Source organism: Apiospora marii (genome assembly GCF_038362585.1).
Source record: "Apiospora marii strain CBS 49790 chromosome Unknown utg000003l_segment0_segment0, whole genome shotgun sequence".
NCBI lineage: Eukaryota > Fungi > Ascomycota > Sordariomycetes > Amphisphaeriales > Apiosporaceae > Apiospora > Apiospora marii.
Genome location: NW_027117374.1, coordinates 1,697,051 through 1,711,614, shown reverse-complemented (window position 1 = coordinate 1,711,614; position 14,564 = coordinate 1,697,051). Strand labels below are relative to the sequence as shown.

At 54.0% G+C, this 14,564-nt stretch overlaps 6 protein-coding genes across 6 annotated transcripts; 4 read left to right on the top strand and 2 right to left on the bottom strand.

Moving 5' to 3' along the window:
- Positions 1-131: 131 nt before the first annotated feature.
- PG985_004041 (uncharacterized protein) lies at positions 132-2,400 on the top strand (the record flags this gene model as incomplete). The annotated part of the gene is made up of 5 exons (XM_066823810.1): positions 132-756; positions 822-890; positions 948-1,133; positions 1,184-1,558; positions 1,610-2,400. The coding sequence occupies 5 exons, from the start codon at positions 132-134 to the stop codon at positions 2,398-2,400; spliced, it is 2,046 nt and encodes a 681-aa protein (XP_066686970.1).
- A 211-nt stretch (positions 2,401-2,611) lies between these two features.
- On the bottom strand, positions 2,612-3,186 carry PG985_004040 (uncharacterized protein; the record flags this gene model as incomplete). Its single annotated transcript, XM_066823809.1, has 4 exons — positions 3,127-3,186; positions 2,873-3,052; positions 2,755-2,816; positions 2,612-2,692 (listed from the first exon to the last, which is right to left on the bottom strand). Exons 2-4 carry the CDS (start codon positions 3,018-3,020, stop codon positions 2,612-2,614), a joined length of 291 nt encoding a protein of 96 aa, XP_066686969.1. The 5' UTR covers positions 3,021-3,052; positions 3,127-3,186.
- A 1,289-nt stretch (positions 3,187-4,475) lies between these two features.
- Positions 4,476-6,729, top strand: PG985_004039 (transporter; the record flags this gene model as incomplete). Its single annotated transcript, XM_066823808.1, has 4 exons — positions 4,476-5,202; positions 5,262-5,287; positions 5,400-6,553; positions 6,642-6,729. The coding sequence occupies 4 exons, from the start codon at positions 4,476-4,478 to the stop codon at positions 6,727-6,729; spliced, it is 1,995 nt and encodes a 664-aa protein (XP_066686968.1).
- Positions 6,730-7,583: 854 nt separating this feature from the next.
- PG985_004038 (isopentenyl-diphosphate delta-isomerase) lies at positions 7,584-8,551 on the top strand (the record flags this gene model as incomplete). The annotated part of the gene is made up of 3 exons (XM_066823807.1): positions 7,584-7,776; positions 7,896-8,234; positions 8,319-8,551. 3 exons carry the CDS (start codon positions 7,584-7,586, stop codon positions 8,549-8,551), a joined length of 765 nt encoding a protein of 254 aa, XP_066686967.1.
- A 2,181-nt stretch (positions 8,552-10,732) lies between these two features.
- Positions 10,733-12,339, top strand: PG985_004037 (uncharacterized protein; the record flags this gene model as incomplete). Its single annotated transcript, XM_066823806.1, has 3 exons — positions 10,733-11,154; positions 11,572-11,824; positions 11,938-12,339. 3 exons carry the CDS (start codon positions 10,733-10,735, stop codon positions 12,337-12,339), a joined length of 1,077 nt encoding a protein of 358 aa, XP_066686966.1.
- A 667-nt stretch (positions 12,340-13,006) lies between these two features.
- PG985_004036 (replication protein a 32 kda subunit protein) lies at positions 13,007-13,989 on the bottom strand (the record flags this gene model as incomplete). The annotated part of the gene is made up of 3 exons (XM_066823805.1): positions 13,007-13,723; positions 13,802-13,914; positions 13,983-13,989. 3 exons carry the CDS (start codon positions 13,987-13,989, stop codon positions 13,007-13,009), a joined length of 837 nt encoding a protein of 278 aa, XP_066686965.1.
- Between the last annotated feature and the right edge of the window lie 575 nt (positions 13,990-14,564).

Here is a 14,564-nt window from a genome sequence, read left to right as displayed (position 1 = left end):
AACCGTTGCTGACACGCCACCACTGCATCGTACAGCTATGATTTGCTCGTCAGTCCGATGTCAATAATTCACCATATCCTGAGACAATAAGACCTCTTGTCTGCATCCCCCCAGAGAGACTCTCTGCGAGAATGTCTTTGTGGGGGAATATGCGCGGCTTCCTCAACGACGACGAACTCGGGAAGAAGGACGACGATCACAAGCATCCGTCCCGAAATGGCGGCTTGCGCCAACAAAGCTGGGCGCCTGCTCGCGTCCCGCCGCGCCGATTCCTAAAGCGCATCCTCCTCGTCTTTGGCGCGGCCCTTCTCACCTACCTATTCATACACAACATCCCGACCGACATTGGCCCCAGGCAGTCACTTCGCCCGGCGTACGGCAAGACTGCCCCTCCCGGCTATCCTGTCCGCGGGCGCCTTCCCCCGAGCACGAACCCGAAAGATGCTGCACAGGACGAGGATCTGTCGTCCCCCGAACCGCCGCAAAGAACATACAATGCGCCCCCAAAGTTCCTCGAGTTGGCAGGGACACTTCGTGCTATCGGTACGACTCGTGGGTCGTTGGTAGTAAACAGGAACGTGCTCTTTGCCGCGTCGAGTTTGAAGAGCGCGGCGGCCATTCTTCCTGTGGCCTGCCAAATGGGCTTAGAGTTGAGAAATTATGTCCACTTTGCGCTGATGAGCCGAAGCGAGATCTCTACAGAAGACCTGTTGAAAGTGAATGGCATTTATGAAGACTGCCACCTTATAATACACGGTATTACACCTAATATGTGTCCATAGCCATCTATTGTGCCTCAAAGCCGCTGACCCCCATGCAAGATGCCCGGCCAGAACATGCCAAGATATCAACCGACGACCGAATGGAATCCAGCGTCTTTCGAGCTTTCTGTAAGTTGCAAATTTTGAAGCATCCCCGCATTAGTTGTCTAGTAACACTCTTTATAGATCATATCCACACATATATGCATCCTCAAGCTATCTTTATTGATGCTAGTGATCAAGAGGAGCGATTCTTCCGACTTGGTGCCAGAGCGCAAGCAAAGGCATCTGGCAATACCCTGATCGAGTTGCCAGTCGATTCTGCAAAGGATCTGATGTGGTTGACCAAACTGGATAGCGCTGCCTTGCATAGTAAGAGGAGCTGCTGCCCCTATCTGTATCTCGTGCTAACTCTCGCATAGTGTGGGATAAGATTCACATAGATATACTGGTACATGCTATGCCAGGGGCATCCGGCAGTCTCATAAGACTGCTGCGGTCCTTGAGCAGGACCGATTTTGCCGCGGGTCCGATACCCCATCTGACCATCGAATTACCGCATGATATCGACCCCCCAACGAAGCGGTTCCTGGAAACATTCAAGTGGCCACCGGCGCATATTTACAACCCGAACAACGCGCGGTATCTGTCGCTACGGCATCGGATACCGCATCAGCGGATGACGGAAGAAGAAAGCTCAATCCGTTTCCTCGAGTCATTCTGGCCAGCTGACCCCCACACGTCTCATATCCTGGTACTCTCTCCACAGGTTGAGCTCTCGCCCCAGTTCTTCCATTGTGAGTGATCAACATTCCGGTTTGAGAATCATTGTACTGACACACATCCAGATCTGCGCTATTCCCTTATGGAATATAGATATTCCGCAGCTTCTCGCGCGCAGAGGTGGTATGCCCGCATACTCGGCATCAGCCTGGAGCAGCCGCTGAAGATGGTAGGTGGAAACGACAAATTTGTTCCACCTTCCAATGGCGAAGCAGGCGCAGACGATGAATCGACATCATTCGTATGGCAAGCGCCCACTAGCAGCGCGATGTTGTTTCTGGGCGAAAGGTGGATAGAACTGCACGACTTCGTGTCGAGAACCCTTGAAGCCCAACACAGCCTGGACCACACCCCGGCGCTCTTGTCGGAAAAGCTGGTCAGTACGGAGCATCCATCTTGGCTCGAATACGCTCTGCGGCTGTCGCGGCTGCGGGGATACTGGACGATATATCCGGGAGAGACAGCCGCAAAGAACCTGGCGACTGTCCACGGAGAGTTGCATCATTTGCCTGAAGAGTATGCAGATGTGGAGCCGAAAGACCCGGGACTAGCTGATGATGCCACCGAGGCGCAAATCGACGCGGCTATAGCGAAGTTCAAAGGTGGAGTAGAAATCAGCTTGGCGCCCCCTATGTCGCTGGTGCAAACGCTGCCCCACGACGGTGCGCTATTGTCGATCGCAAGTCTGCCGTTGTTATCGTGGGACGGCCAGAAAACGGACATCAAAGGTGTAGATGCCCATGCCCTCGAATATGCCTCAGTATTCAAAAAAGAGGTAGGGAAATGTACAGGAAAGGAGGCCGAGACAGTAGTAGCTGATCTTTCAACGGAAGATTTGTTCTGCACGACAGACTAAGCATGGCCTGGCGACACAATACGCTGGCTATTGCGGTCTTTACTACATGAGTGTATAAGAGAGGCTGGCCAGAAGGCCGAGAGAGCGTCTGGGGCGCTTACTTGGTGATAGACATTATATACCCGGATTGGGAGGGAATCCACGCGTTCATTTCCGTCAAAACTGAGGCCCTCATCATTGGACTATGCAGTGACTGAATCGAGTAGTACCATTATCTGTCCTCCTGGACTTTGGTGATTACCAATAGAATCACACAAGTGCCAATAATGGACAAGGCTACCAGTGACATGATCTGGCGAGTTATCAGCAGCGTGACCCCTTTTCGACTGGGTAGATTCGCGAACGAGAACTTACAGTCTGGGTGATCCATCCGGTTTGTACAATGGCGGTCTTATTTGCATATTTATTTACCGTTTCTAAAAGATCATTAGCAGCGTACAACACCAGATACACAGAAAATGAGTGTACGGACTCGTATAGTTACCGAAGCCTACCAACAGACACGCGAAGGCGAGGATCCAGAAGATGATACCCAGCGGTTTTGCGAAGCGGAGCTCTAAGGCGGAAGGCTGTGTACGTAGATGGAATGACACTACTATAGCCACTGATACGATGGCCATGTAAATGGAGAGCCGGAGGTAGGATAGAAACGCTTTAGGGCAAAGGTCAGCAACTTGTCGGTTTGCGAGTCAGTGACGCTGGGATTGGAATCGTGTGTATGCATACTTCTCTCATTAGCACAATGATCGCGTGCATCACTGCTCTCGTTCTCCAGAAGCAAAGGGCCTAGAAACGGCCAGGACCAGAAGGGGCTGTCACTTGGCCTAGAAGATGTGACATGTGAGCGTGAGTCCCTCCCCCTATATCTGCCCCCCAGATGTTGGATCGAGGGATTATATCAATCAAGGAATGGACGTACACAATATCTCGGGGGTATTCGACAGGTTTCCCTAGTGCCGAGGCTGAGAGCGCACCACCACAGCAACGAGAGGTGCGTGACGTCGTGCTATCCTCCACATCGTCAGTTTCCCACGAAACGCGTTGCATCGTCTCTTTATACGATCTGCGCGACCTTGACTAAAGAAGGATGCGCAACCTCAGTAGTTTTGGTGAGTCTGTAGTCGAAATCTTGGCCGAGTGGAAAACCGTATAGCAGAAAAGAAAACACGCAAGGATGCCAGAGCAAAGGTCAATTGAGAAGAGAAGAGTAAAACAAGAATATATGACACGCGATCCAATGGCGATCCGATGTCAGGAACTCGAGGCTTTGCACAAATGTGGAAGGCCGTGAGCAGTCCAGAACCGGCACGCCAAACGCCCAGTAAAACGTGGGGCCAGGACAGGCCAGGCAGGGCGGCAGGGGCGGCAACCCACCGAAGCTCTGCTGCGCTGCTCGTGTGTCGTGCGTGCGCTGTGGCGCCCAATCGCTCTTTAATTTTAACCTTATGCCTTAGCACCAAAACAAACCGCGCGACAGGCTATTTCCCTTCCTCACGACCCCGGATCTCACCCACACCTCCGAGCCGTGAAAGGAGCTTGCCTGCACACGCTAACTAGCATCACGCAGTACGCATCATGAACAACATAAGTAAAGCAGGCGGCCCAGCCCAGCCCAGCCAGTAGCGGTGAGCTCCCGGGGACTCGCCATGACTGACTGCAGTCTGCAGCCTCCGGCAGCAAACCAACATTTTAAGAGGTTAGATTTGGTGGGGCTTCTACACTGCTGGGAGATCCCGGATGCAGACGCCTCCAAACTAAGCCATATATCGTCAATGGCGGAGGGTGTCCTACATAAGGTAGGTAGGTATGAGGCATGTATGTAGGTATATAACAACCAGGCCGTGCTTACTGCATATATGTGAGGAGTCATACTCGCACCAATTCTTCTCTGCTTATCGCGAACTTTGAGGTGCATTTGATTTCGTCCTTTCTAGCAACCCCTGGAGCGCCGTAACCTTCTCTTACTTCACTTGACGATACTGCAGCCGGGAACTGCTTCGGTCGCGTAGGTCAGCACTAAAATCTGGCATCACTCTCAACTGCGGCAAATAGGGTTCATCCGAATTGAGAAAACAATGACGAACCCGAGGCCAACGGATTCCCACGGGAGAGGAGACGGCAGGCGAGATGATCCCACAGAAGCCGCTGCATCGTCCTGGACCCCTTCTTTCCGAGCCACATCTCCACTCGCCCACGGAATTCTGGCCCAAGATCTGGCCGAGGACCGCGAAGCTGGCATCGTAGCCGAGCACTCGGGGGGCTCCAGCGACGCGGAAGATGGCGGCGCCAACCCGACCCTGTACCAGCAACCCGCCGGCGTAGCCTATGGCGATAGAAGGCCAGTCATGCTGCCGGAGCCGGCGGATGGGCCGGTGCTCACCAGGGTCGAAAAGAAGCAGTCCCGGAACGAGGAAGAGGCTCTCCTGAGAGACAACCATCTCCTGGGACCGGACCAGTCTCCAGACGAGGACGTGAGCATGTTCGCGCGTGCCTACCAGCGCCTATTCGGCGACGCCAGACCTCAAGCGGGGGAGTCCTCGGGAGGAGGGCCTTCTGAGCGGTCGCCGCTTTTGACGGGCAGTACCACGCCTGGGCAAGACCCCAGTGACCGACAGTTCAGCGAGCAGTGGGATGCTGCCGTGGCATCGGGCAAGATCCACACGACATGGCAGAGGGAAGTGAAAACGATCACCGTTTACTCTCTGCCCCTGATTGTCACATTCGTGCTGCAGTATAGCATCAGCATATCGGGAATCTTTAGCGTGGGACACATCGGAAAGATTGAGCTTGGCGCAGTGAGCCGTAAGCCTGATGGCCCCCCTTCCCCCTATTCTGATGAAGTCGCTGACACTTTCCGATAGTTGCGACTATGACGGCGAACATTACCGTGAGTATCATCCATAACCCATTGTCTCCCACTAATAAGTGGATATTTATGGGGATTTCCCAGGAAGGAGGAGCTCGATGAAGCCCAGTTGCTGACTTCTCGTGTGTTGCAGTGCTATGCCCCTTTCCAGGGCCTTACGACAAGCCTGGATACGCTCTGCAGTCAAGCCTACGGATCCGGCCACAAGCATCTTGTCGGTCTTCAGTTCCAGCGGATGGTCTACTTCCTGTGGGCGCTGACACTGCCTATTGCTGTTGTCTGGTTCTTCGCCGAGGACATCCTGCTCCTGATGATTCCCGACCCACGCTCTGCCGAGCTGGCCGGCTTGTACCTCCGAATCATCATTGCCGGTATACCTGGATTCTGTGCACTCGAATGCGGCAAGCGGTTTGTCCAGTCCCAGGGGCTCTTCCATGTGACCACCTACGTCCTGATCATTGCGGCCCCCCTCAACGTCTTGATGCAATGGTTATTCGTGTGGAAGTTCGATTGGGGTTTCAAAGGGGCACCGATTGCTATTGTCGTCACCCAGACCTTGATGCCGGTACTCCTCTTCCTGTACGTCAGGTTCGGTGATGGAATGCAGTGCTGGGGCGGCTTTAGCAGGCGCGCTTTGACAAATTGGGGTGAGTTCATCTCCTTTCTTCACCAACACACCATGATCGTTGTGCTAACCATCGTTGCATCAAAAGGGCCTATGATCAGGTTGGCTCTGCCTGGTATGATCATGGTTCTTGCTGAGTGGTTTGCCTTTGAGATCTTGACTCTGGCCAGCAGTCAGTTTGGCACGTCGTACCTAGCGGCGCAGAGCTGCCTCATGACTTTGACGTCGACCACCTTCCAGATCCCCTTTCCCTTGTCCATCGCCGCTTCCACGCGCCTCGCCAACCTCATCGGGGCCAAATTGGTCGACGCCGCCAAAACCTCGGCCAAGGTGGCCTTCTTCGGCGCCCTCATGGTGGCCCTCTTCAACGTGACCCTGCTGTCGAGCCTGCGATACAAGCTGCCTCTGCTGTTCACGTCGGACCAGGAGGTCATCGAGCTGGTGGCCACCATCATGCCGCTCGTGGCGGTCATGCAGCTCTTCGACGGCATGGCCGCCATGGCCCACGGCCTGCTGCGGGGCATCGGCCGTCAGCATTTTGGGGGCTACGCGAACCTGCTGTCTTACTACCTGGTGGCGCTGCCGATTTCGTTTGGTTTGGCGTTTGGGCTGAATTGGCGTCTGGAGGGACTCTGGATCGGAGTCACTATCGGACTCGTCATGTAAGTTGCTTTGTACTACCGGTGCACCCTGCCTGCTCCTCTCTTCGGTATATTGCATACGCAGAATATGCTAACCCGATGACAATAGTGTGGCTTCAGTCGAGTATCTGTATATCTGGAGAAGCGATTGGGAACAATCTGTCCGCGAGGCCGAGGATCGAAACGCCAGTGCTTAGAAGGGGGTAATGGCGGTAGGAGGGAGGGCCGGATTGTTGTTTTACTTGAGGATTTTAGTGCCACCACGGACGGGAACTGCATCAGTGGCGTTTCTGTGTATCTTCCATTTTCCTATAAGCTTATCTTACATTTTGGATCATATTGGTGACCTGATAGCGATTTACACTGGGCACATTATCGAACCTACTTATTACTGCTCTTTGTCATTTTTGGTGCCTGATCTAGTTGAGTCCCTCGTCCCTTGAGATATGGAGAACCGGAATTGTGCAATGCACCGCAGAACATACCGCTCCAACCTGAATTTCTTTCGTTGAGACTCGGGGATCTCGGGAGTGCAGCGACGGGAATCAATAACAACGGGAATCGGGAGTCGGAACCCGAGTTTGGTGGGAAGGCCCCACTTAAGCCGGCTGGCGATACCAGCAGCAGGTAACATCAGCAGTACGTGACAGATTTGATCAATCAAGTATTCGCCGACGCTGACCTGTATGCCACAAGTAGTAGTACTATGGAGGACCGAGCGGGGAGTCCAGTGTTGAAGTAAGACCCCTGGCACTACTGTATCTGACTCTCTGACTCGTCTGAAATTACCTATGGGATTGTCGGTAAAAGAAACCGGTTGGCGGGGTCCTCTCTAAATTGGAGTGCCCCTCGCGCTGCTGCTGGCTGCTGCGACTTCTGGGCCGTCGGGTTAGCTAGTGTCGCTGCCATTGATTTATTTCACCGTTACTAATAAATTGGCGGGAGGACCATCACCATCTCGATTCTCGACCAGACTTCAGACGATCTTGAAGTTGCATTACCCTCGAACAATTCTTTGACCATTTTGACTTTTTGCTAAGTTAAGCCTAAAATGTCTACCACGACTACCACCACGGAATCTACCCCCATTACGGCGGAGAACATCTTGCGCCTGTTCCCCGACATCGACACGACTTCGGCTGCGCTCGACGGCCACGATGAGGAACAAATTCGCCTGATGGACGAGGTCTGCATCGTCCTCGACGAGAATGACCTGCCAATTGGGACCGCCAGCAAGAAGCTATGTATGTATACCAATGCACATATCCCCTTCTCGCGGGTGCTTGCAGCCGCTTGAAACAGAAGCAGAAGCAGTAGAGTGGGAGCGCATGCTGACAAGCTTCTTCTTTCCGCCTCGCCACAGGCCACCTGATGACCAACATCGACAAGGGCCTGCTTCACCGCGCCTTCTCCGTCTTCCTGTTCGACGACCAGAACCGACTGCTCCTCCAGCAGCGCGCCTCGGAGAAGATCACCTTCCCCGACATGTGGACAAACACCTGCTGCTCGCACCCGCTCCACATCCCCAGCGAGACCGGCTCGACGCTGCCCGAGTCCATTGAGGGCGTCAAGAACGCGGCGCAGCGCAAGCTGGACCACGAGCTGGGCATCAAGAAGGAGCAGGTCCCGCTCGAGAACTTCCGCTTCCTCACGAGAATTCACTACAAGGCCCCGAGCGACGGCAAGTGGGGTGAACACGAGAGTATGTTGGAACCCCCCGCGAAGCAAATGTTGTTGGATGGTTTCATTAGATGCGTGTGTGACTAACCCGTTTTGTAATACGCAGTCGATTATATCCTGTTCATCAAGGCCAACGTCGACCTGAACCCCAACAAGAACGAGGTCAAGGACACCAAATACGTGTCGCCCGCCGAGCTCAAGACGCTGTTTGCCGATCCCCAGCTCACGTTCACGCCGTGGTTCAAGCTGATCTGCGAGTCGATGCTGTTCCAGTGGTGGGAGAGCCTCGACTCTGGACTGGAGAAGTACGAGAACGAGCAAGAAATCCGACGCATGTGAGCAGCACGTCTTACCTCACATAATGCAGTGTATCGGCCACGGTGGGATGGGCGAGGGTTGTGCAAGGCTCAATAGGGGCCAACACAACATATGACAGAAGGTGGGGCCCCAACAAGAACGGGGACGTGGAGTTGCTTTTTTGGTTGTTACTTGGTTGAACAGCAGCAGCAGTAGCTAGCAGCAGCTACCTATGCTTTCTATTTCCTTTCCCTCAAGATATCCGATTTCTCATATAACTCGGGCAAGGAGTCGCCCTTTCTCTGGGGAGCGCACCGGCATAAATCTAATCTTCAATTTCCTCCCTTGGCAAAACTTACTTCCTGTCCTTTGACTGACAGCCCGGGCAGAAGAAGCCTGGGCTCTGTCAGACCGACCACCTGGAGTGATGATGTTCGGTACATCTGGAAGCCAGCATGCCGTGTGTACATACATGCCAGGCAGTATTAAGCTCTCGGGCAAGCTGGCTTGCTGGCAGCGCAAAAGAGCGACGGAAGCCAAAGCTTTGCCCGAAACCCTGATGATGTGGGCGGCGGGAAACAGCAAGGCGGGCATCAGCTGATCCGACTCGACGCAGTTTGCATACTAGGCAACCGGCCTGATACCAGCCATTGGCTCTTCTCACCTTAAACCACATTAGTTACGCTGTACCAACCCCACTTTCGGTGATCACAAACATCTGCGAGCCGGCCTAGCTGCAGAACCGAATGCATTCCCGCCACGCAACTGAACACCCATCGCTTAAACCCCCAAGCAGCCAAGCCAAGGAGCGATACTCATCTACTGCATCAGTCGAGAGAGACAGGCGCTCGCCCTGCCCATCCAGCCAATGATGAGCTTGGCAGTATGTAACACGCATCATAATTACACTCCGTTGTCTTCCGGGCGGCCCAATGACTGGCGGACTTAATGAGACAAGGAGAGCCCCGAGCCGCCGTGTCCGATGTACATGTCTCTATGCGTACGTGCAAGATGTACAACGAATTGGGCTACAGCCTACCGTCTTACACGATGCCGCATCCTTCGTCTTCGCCCATACACAAGGCATTGAAACCGTGATGTAGGCTTGCTGCAGCCATCCCACGCCTTACCAACTTTTGAGTGAAAGTAGTACCCTTGTTGACTTTACTGACCTAGGGCTTTGTCTCTCTCCCGGTGTTAAAGAACCCCCCGGACGCCACTCTAGAGGCTCTCTTCTTCTGGTTTTCCCTCTTCTTCATCCACTGGAAATAGTCAACAGTCGCTTGTTTGCTAGTCTTCCCGATTGCGATATACTACCCGACTTTCAAGGCTGTTAGGAGACACAAGAAGGGACAATACTTGGGATTGCTCTTGCGTATATACCTTACGTACTAACCCCATTCTATCAGGGTGTACTGCAGATATATCTCCAAGACGCTCTTTGAGGGCCTTTTCTTGTGGCTACTTGCATAACTTGGACTGTTCCCGTCACTTCTTCCATTCCTATCAATCCTGACCCATGCTGTTTGTGCATATACTGCCTTTCGTGCACGTATATACAGATCGCCCTCGTATTACACCACCTATATTCCAAACCCTCATCTTGTCAAACAGGAGCCCATTCGGCCCTGAACGTATTCATATATAGTTACCAGGACGTGACAGACGCCTACACAACACCTACCTGCCTGTTCTACTGCCTCGCTTTTCAACTCGCTCTCTCCATCTCTCGCCGCTTGATACATTGAGTCTTAGACCACTCCTCTGTTATCACACGGATCATTTCTTTAGAGGCTCACCCCGTCAAACACAAGATTGATGTCTGTTGACTTGCGGAAAAGCCTTCACTGCCTGCGCCACCCGTCCCGATTCATGCCCGTCTCGAGAACCCAGCTCTCTCGAGTCCACACGGGTGACAGTATCCAGAATATATCAAGTACAACAAGTAGTAAACCGAGTAAGTCTCTTGTCAGGAAGGGCGGATGGAGATATATATTGCGAGTATATACTGCCATCTCCCAGCCTCATCGATATGGCTAAGTGTATAGGAGTAACCACTGGGGGTGTGAAGCATCTCTGTCAGACCAACACTAACACGCTATGGCAACTAGATAATAATCAAGTTTGAACATATCAGAAGCACCCAACAAGATCAACTAGTGACCCAGAAAGTACAACGACACCATGGAGCACTTAAACAATAGCAGTACCAGCAATTCCACCATGACTACCACCACCACCTCCGTCCTCACACCTGACAATACCCCCGCCAACAGCACCGTCCTCGAGCTCAACCGACAGGCGACGGTGGCCGCGCCGGCCACTACTACTGCTGCGGCGACCAAGCCCCCGGCCGTCGTGCCGGTCCTGGAGCCCCGGTCCCTCATCCCCGAGAAGTGGGGTGACCAGGTCCGCGCCATTGGCATCGCCGAGTACAAGGAGGCCGCCCTCTCGCTGGCGCAGGCCTTCGCGTCCGACGACCTGGCCCGGTACCTGGTCGACGCCGAAGGAGGCGGCGATGGCGACGGCGACGACACTTTGAAGTGGCGCCTCCATGTCGACATTATGAACTACATTGTCGCGGCGCATTGCTACAGTGGTGTGGTGACCACCATTGGGGCGGACTATGACGGGGTTGCTCTTTGGTAAGTACATGCTGTCTTGCTACACCCCCACATTCATTTCCCTCCTTTCTCTATCAACGCCTACTTCACATGAGCAAATATGCGCTGATTTTTCTCTTGGGTTTGGTTTGCTCCGGTGAGATGGTGATGAGAGAGGACGAGGTGATGGATAAACCCCTATTCGCCCTATCCACTCCTTTTCCCTAAATCTAGCGTCACGACCAAGCAGTCGATCCAATGATGAAAATCATCTACATTCACTTCCTTTGAATACCCTTACACGCTCCCCCTTCCTCATCAACTGCTTCAGTCAATACGAAACAAATCCCCCCAAACCCCGCCCTTCCTCCACGACTTACACTGAACCTATATCATACGTACATGATGACTTCAAGAAACCCTTTTACTAAACTCCGCCCCCTTCTCGCCCCGCCACAGGTTCCTGCCCGGCCAGACCATGGACGACTGGTGGACGACGCTGCGCAGCGGCATGTGGCGCCTCTCCTGGCAGCTGTCGCCCGAGGGCCGCCGCCGCTACTACGGCGAGCTGCTGCCCCTGCTGCACGACACCAAGCGCGACGTCATGGGCGACCGCGACGACGACTGCTACTACCTTGTCTACCTGGGCACCAAGCCCAGCGGGCGCGGGCGCGGGTACGCGGCCAAGCTGATTGAGGATATGGCTGTCAAGGTGAGCTTGCATTTCATTCCTTTCATCTTATGTTTCTTCTTCCTCTTTTCTGCCCTATCTGGCATGTTTGGTTAGTTGCTCTCCTGTCGGCCGCCGTCTGACCTCGAATACAGGCCGACGCCGAGAACCGGGCCATGTACCTCGAGTCCAGCTCGCTCAAGAACAACGCCTACTACGCCAAGTTCGGCTTCGAGGTCAAGAAGGACATCTACATGGGCATGGACGAGTCGTGGTCGCCCGACGACGACTCCACGCCGCGCCCGCCCGTCCGCATGTCCATCATGGTCCGCGAGCCCCACCCGCAACGACAACAGCAACAGCAGCATCCGCACTTCACCGCGGCTGCGCCGACGCCGTTGTCGTCATCGACCAGTGCCCATAACAACAACAACAACAAGCAGCAACAGCTGAAGTCGGGCATCATGGCGGCGGCTGCGGCTTCTGGTCACCATCACCACCACCACATCAACAAGCAGATTGTCTGTGGTGGCGGGTTGGCTCAGAGGGTACAGTGACAGGCGGGTCTACGTAGTAACACTGCCTTCCGAAGTCCAGCCGGAATACGATTTTAACGATCTCACGATTTCAATCTTGTCAAATGGGGCAGCTATGGTAAGTACCAACCAATCGCCTATCTGGCCCCCCTTTCCATATACAACTAACCAGTGACAGTTTCTTACTTGTTCTCTTCGTACACTCGCTTCATCCTTTTTACGACTGATGGCATGTTTCATTTCTTAGGCTTCTTGAATCTTGGCTTTCGCGGGTATTTGGGCAAATTGTAGGTTGGATAAAGGGGGTTGTAGCACCCGGCATCGCGTCACATCAGATTGTCACTTACCGAAGCAGTTTCGCGAATTTTCCGGTGTCTACTGAACGTTGAAAGAGAAAATGAGCTCTAAATGTGGTGCTCATATATGAGGTATCATTAGTCAATCATTTCATATCTAGTCAGCTTATTTATGCCAACGCCACTCCTTGTTTGAGTCTCTACCGCCCATATGCTTGACGTGTGGCCGCCTTTGCTTGGCCGCTATGTACCTCCGCCTTGGGGCCAATCGCACCTATTTCCTGCGACAGAGATTGGGCAATACATGGTGTGACAATACAGTAGTCCCCTTTCCGTGGTTTGACGTCTTATCCTGCCCCTTTCCGAATTTTCATTTCATCTTCGCGAGTAGATCAGTAATCCAGGATAGCAAACGTCTCGTCGTCAACCGTCGTGTACGTAACGCCGGCGCTGGTAAGCTCTTCGCCGCACTTGAGGACCTCCCCGATGCTCATGCCCATCGCCTGCGAAATCATGTTGGCGTGGATGCCTTCGTTACCGCCCTCGGAATTCGACAGCCACTGGTACACCTGCCGGGCCCGAGCCGAGACCATCCGCAACCCATCGTTCATGGGCACGTCGCCGCCGCCGCCCGCTCCGTGGCCGCCATCCACAAACATGCTGTCGCCACCGCCATTGGCGCCCCCGTCGCCGCCGGCGGGGTTGCCCTTGGTGAAGAAGAGGTGGCAGTACGTGGCCTCGAGCAGGTGGTACTGCACCTCGTTGTAGTCGACGACGGGCTTGATGACGTGGGCGCCGACGTGGCGCTTGTTGTTGAAGCTCTTGAGGCGGCCCCAGACGCGCACGTACGAGTCGAGCGCAAAGGGCTCCTTGCCGGCGTCGTCCTGCTTGTCGGCGTCGAGCCACTGCTTGACCTCGATGATGCCGGTGCCGTCGTCGAGGCGGAACGTCACGTTGGTCGTCTGCGGCGAGATGGCGCGCACCATGCCCACGAACGTCACCTGCGTCACCTCGAGACCGTCGACTCGGAAGGGGGCGTCGGGGTAGGCTTGCTCGGCCTCGATCAGCTGCTTGATGGTGACGGGGCGCAGGGTGTCGTCGCCGTAGCCCTATAGATTAAGCAAAAAGCGTTAGTTGCATGGCGTGGGTGGTAGAGGACAAGGCTCGTAAATTTTAGGGTGGCATACCTTTCCTGCACCGCTCTGACTACCGCCCTGGGAGCCGCCGTATACGAAACCTCCTGCATCGTCGCCACCGCCCGCGCCGTAAGATGTGCGGGAGTAGCCGCCGCCGTATGAGTCTGTTGCCATGGTGAGTAAGGGATTGGCTGCTGCCGTGTGGTATCGTAGAGACGACAGCTTGACTTACCACCCATGGCTAGTTCTGGTAATGTGTGAGCTTGCTTATTGGGCCTGGAGGAGGTGCGATGTAGCTATGTCGACGTATGGTGGTGTTTGGCGGGGGATGATGGATTTCTGGGTAGACGCGTAGAAAGGCTTAGTTTGACGCGACGGGCGTAAATTGATTTCTACTTGGAGACCTGTTTCTTCGGGTTGGCGGGGTTGGATCTGAGTAACCCACTAGGTTAGCTCAAGGCAGCTAGGCACCGCTGCCACTGCCTACTTCGCGCCTGCTGGGATTCGGCCCCTAAAGGAAAACAGCGGCCAGCCAGCCTCCTTCATCAAATAGATCAGACGGCAGTCAATCACTGATAGCAAGCATTGCAGGATTGCATCTCCCAGGGTTTGAATTATCCATAACGAAATATATAAACTTTTTATCAAGTGATCCCTCAATGCATCAGGAAATAACGCCGCGCTATGTCTGCTAGGGTTAGAAAGAATACAAGAAAGACTACTACTCCCGCCACGACTGCCTAGCCTGCTATTTACATCCTCGCCAATAATGATATCTATCACCTTTCATTTAGGTGTGTGTGTGCGTGTATGC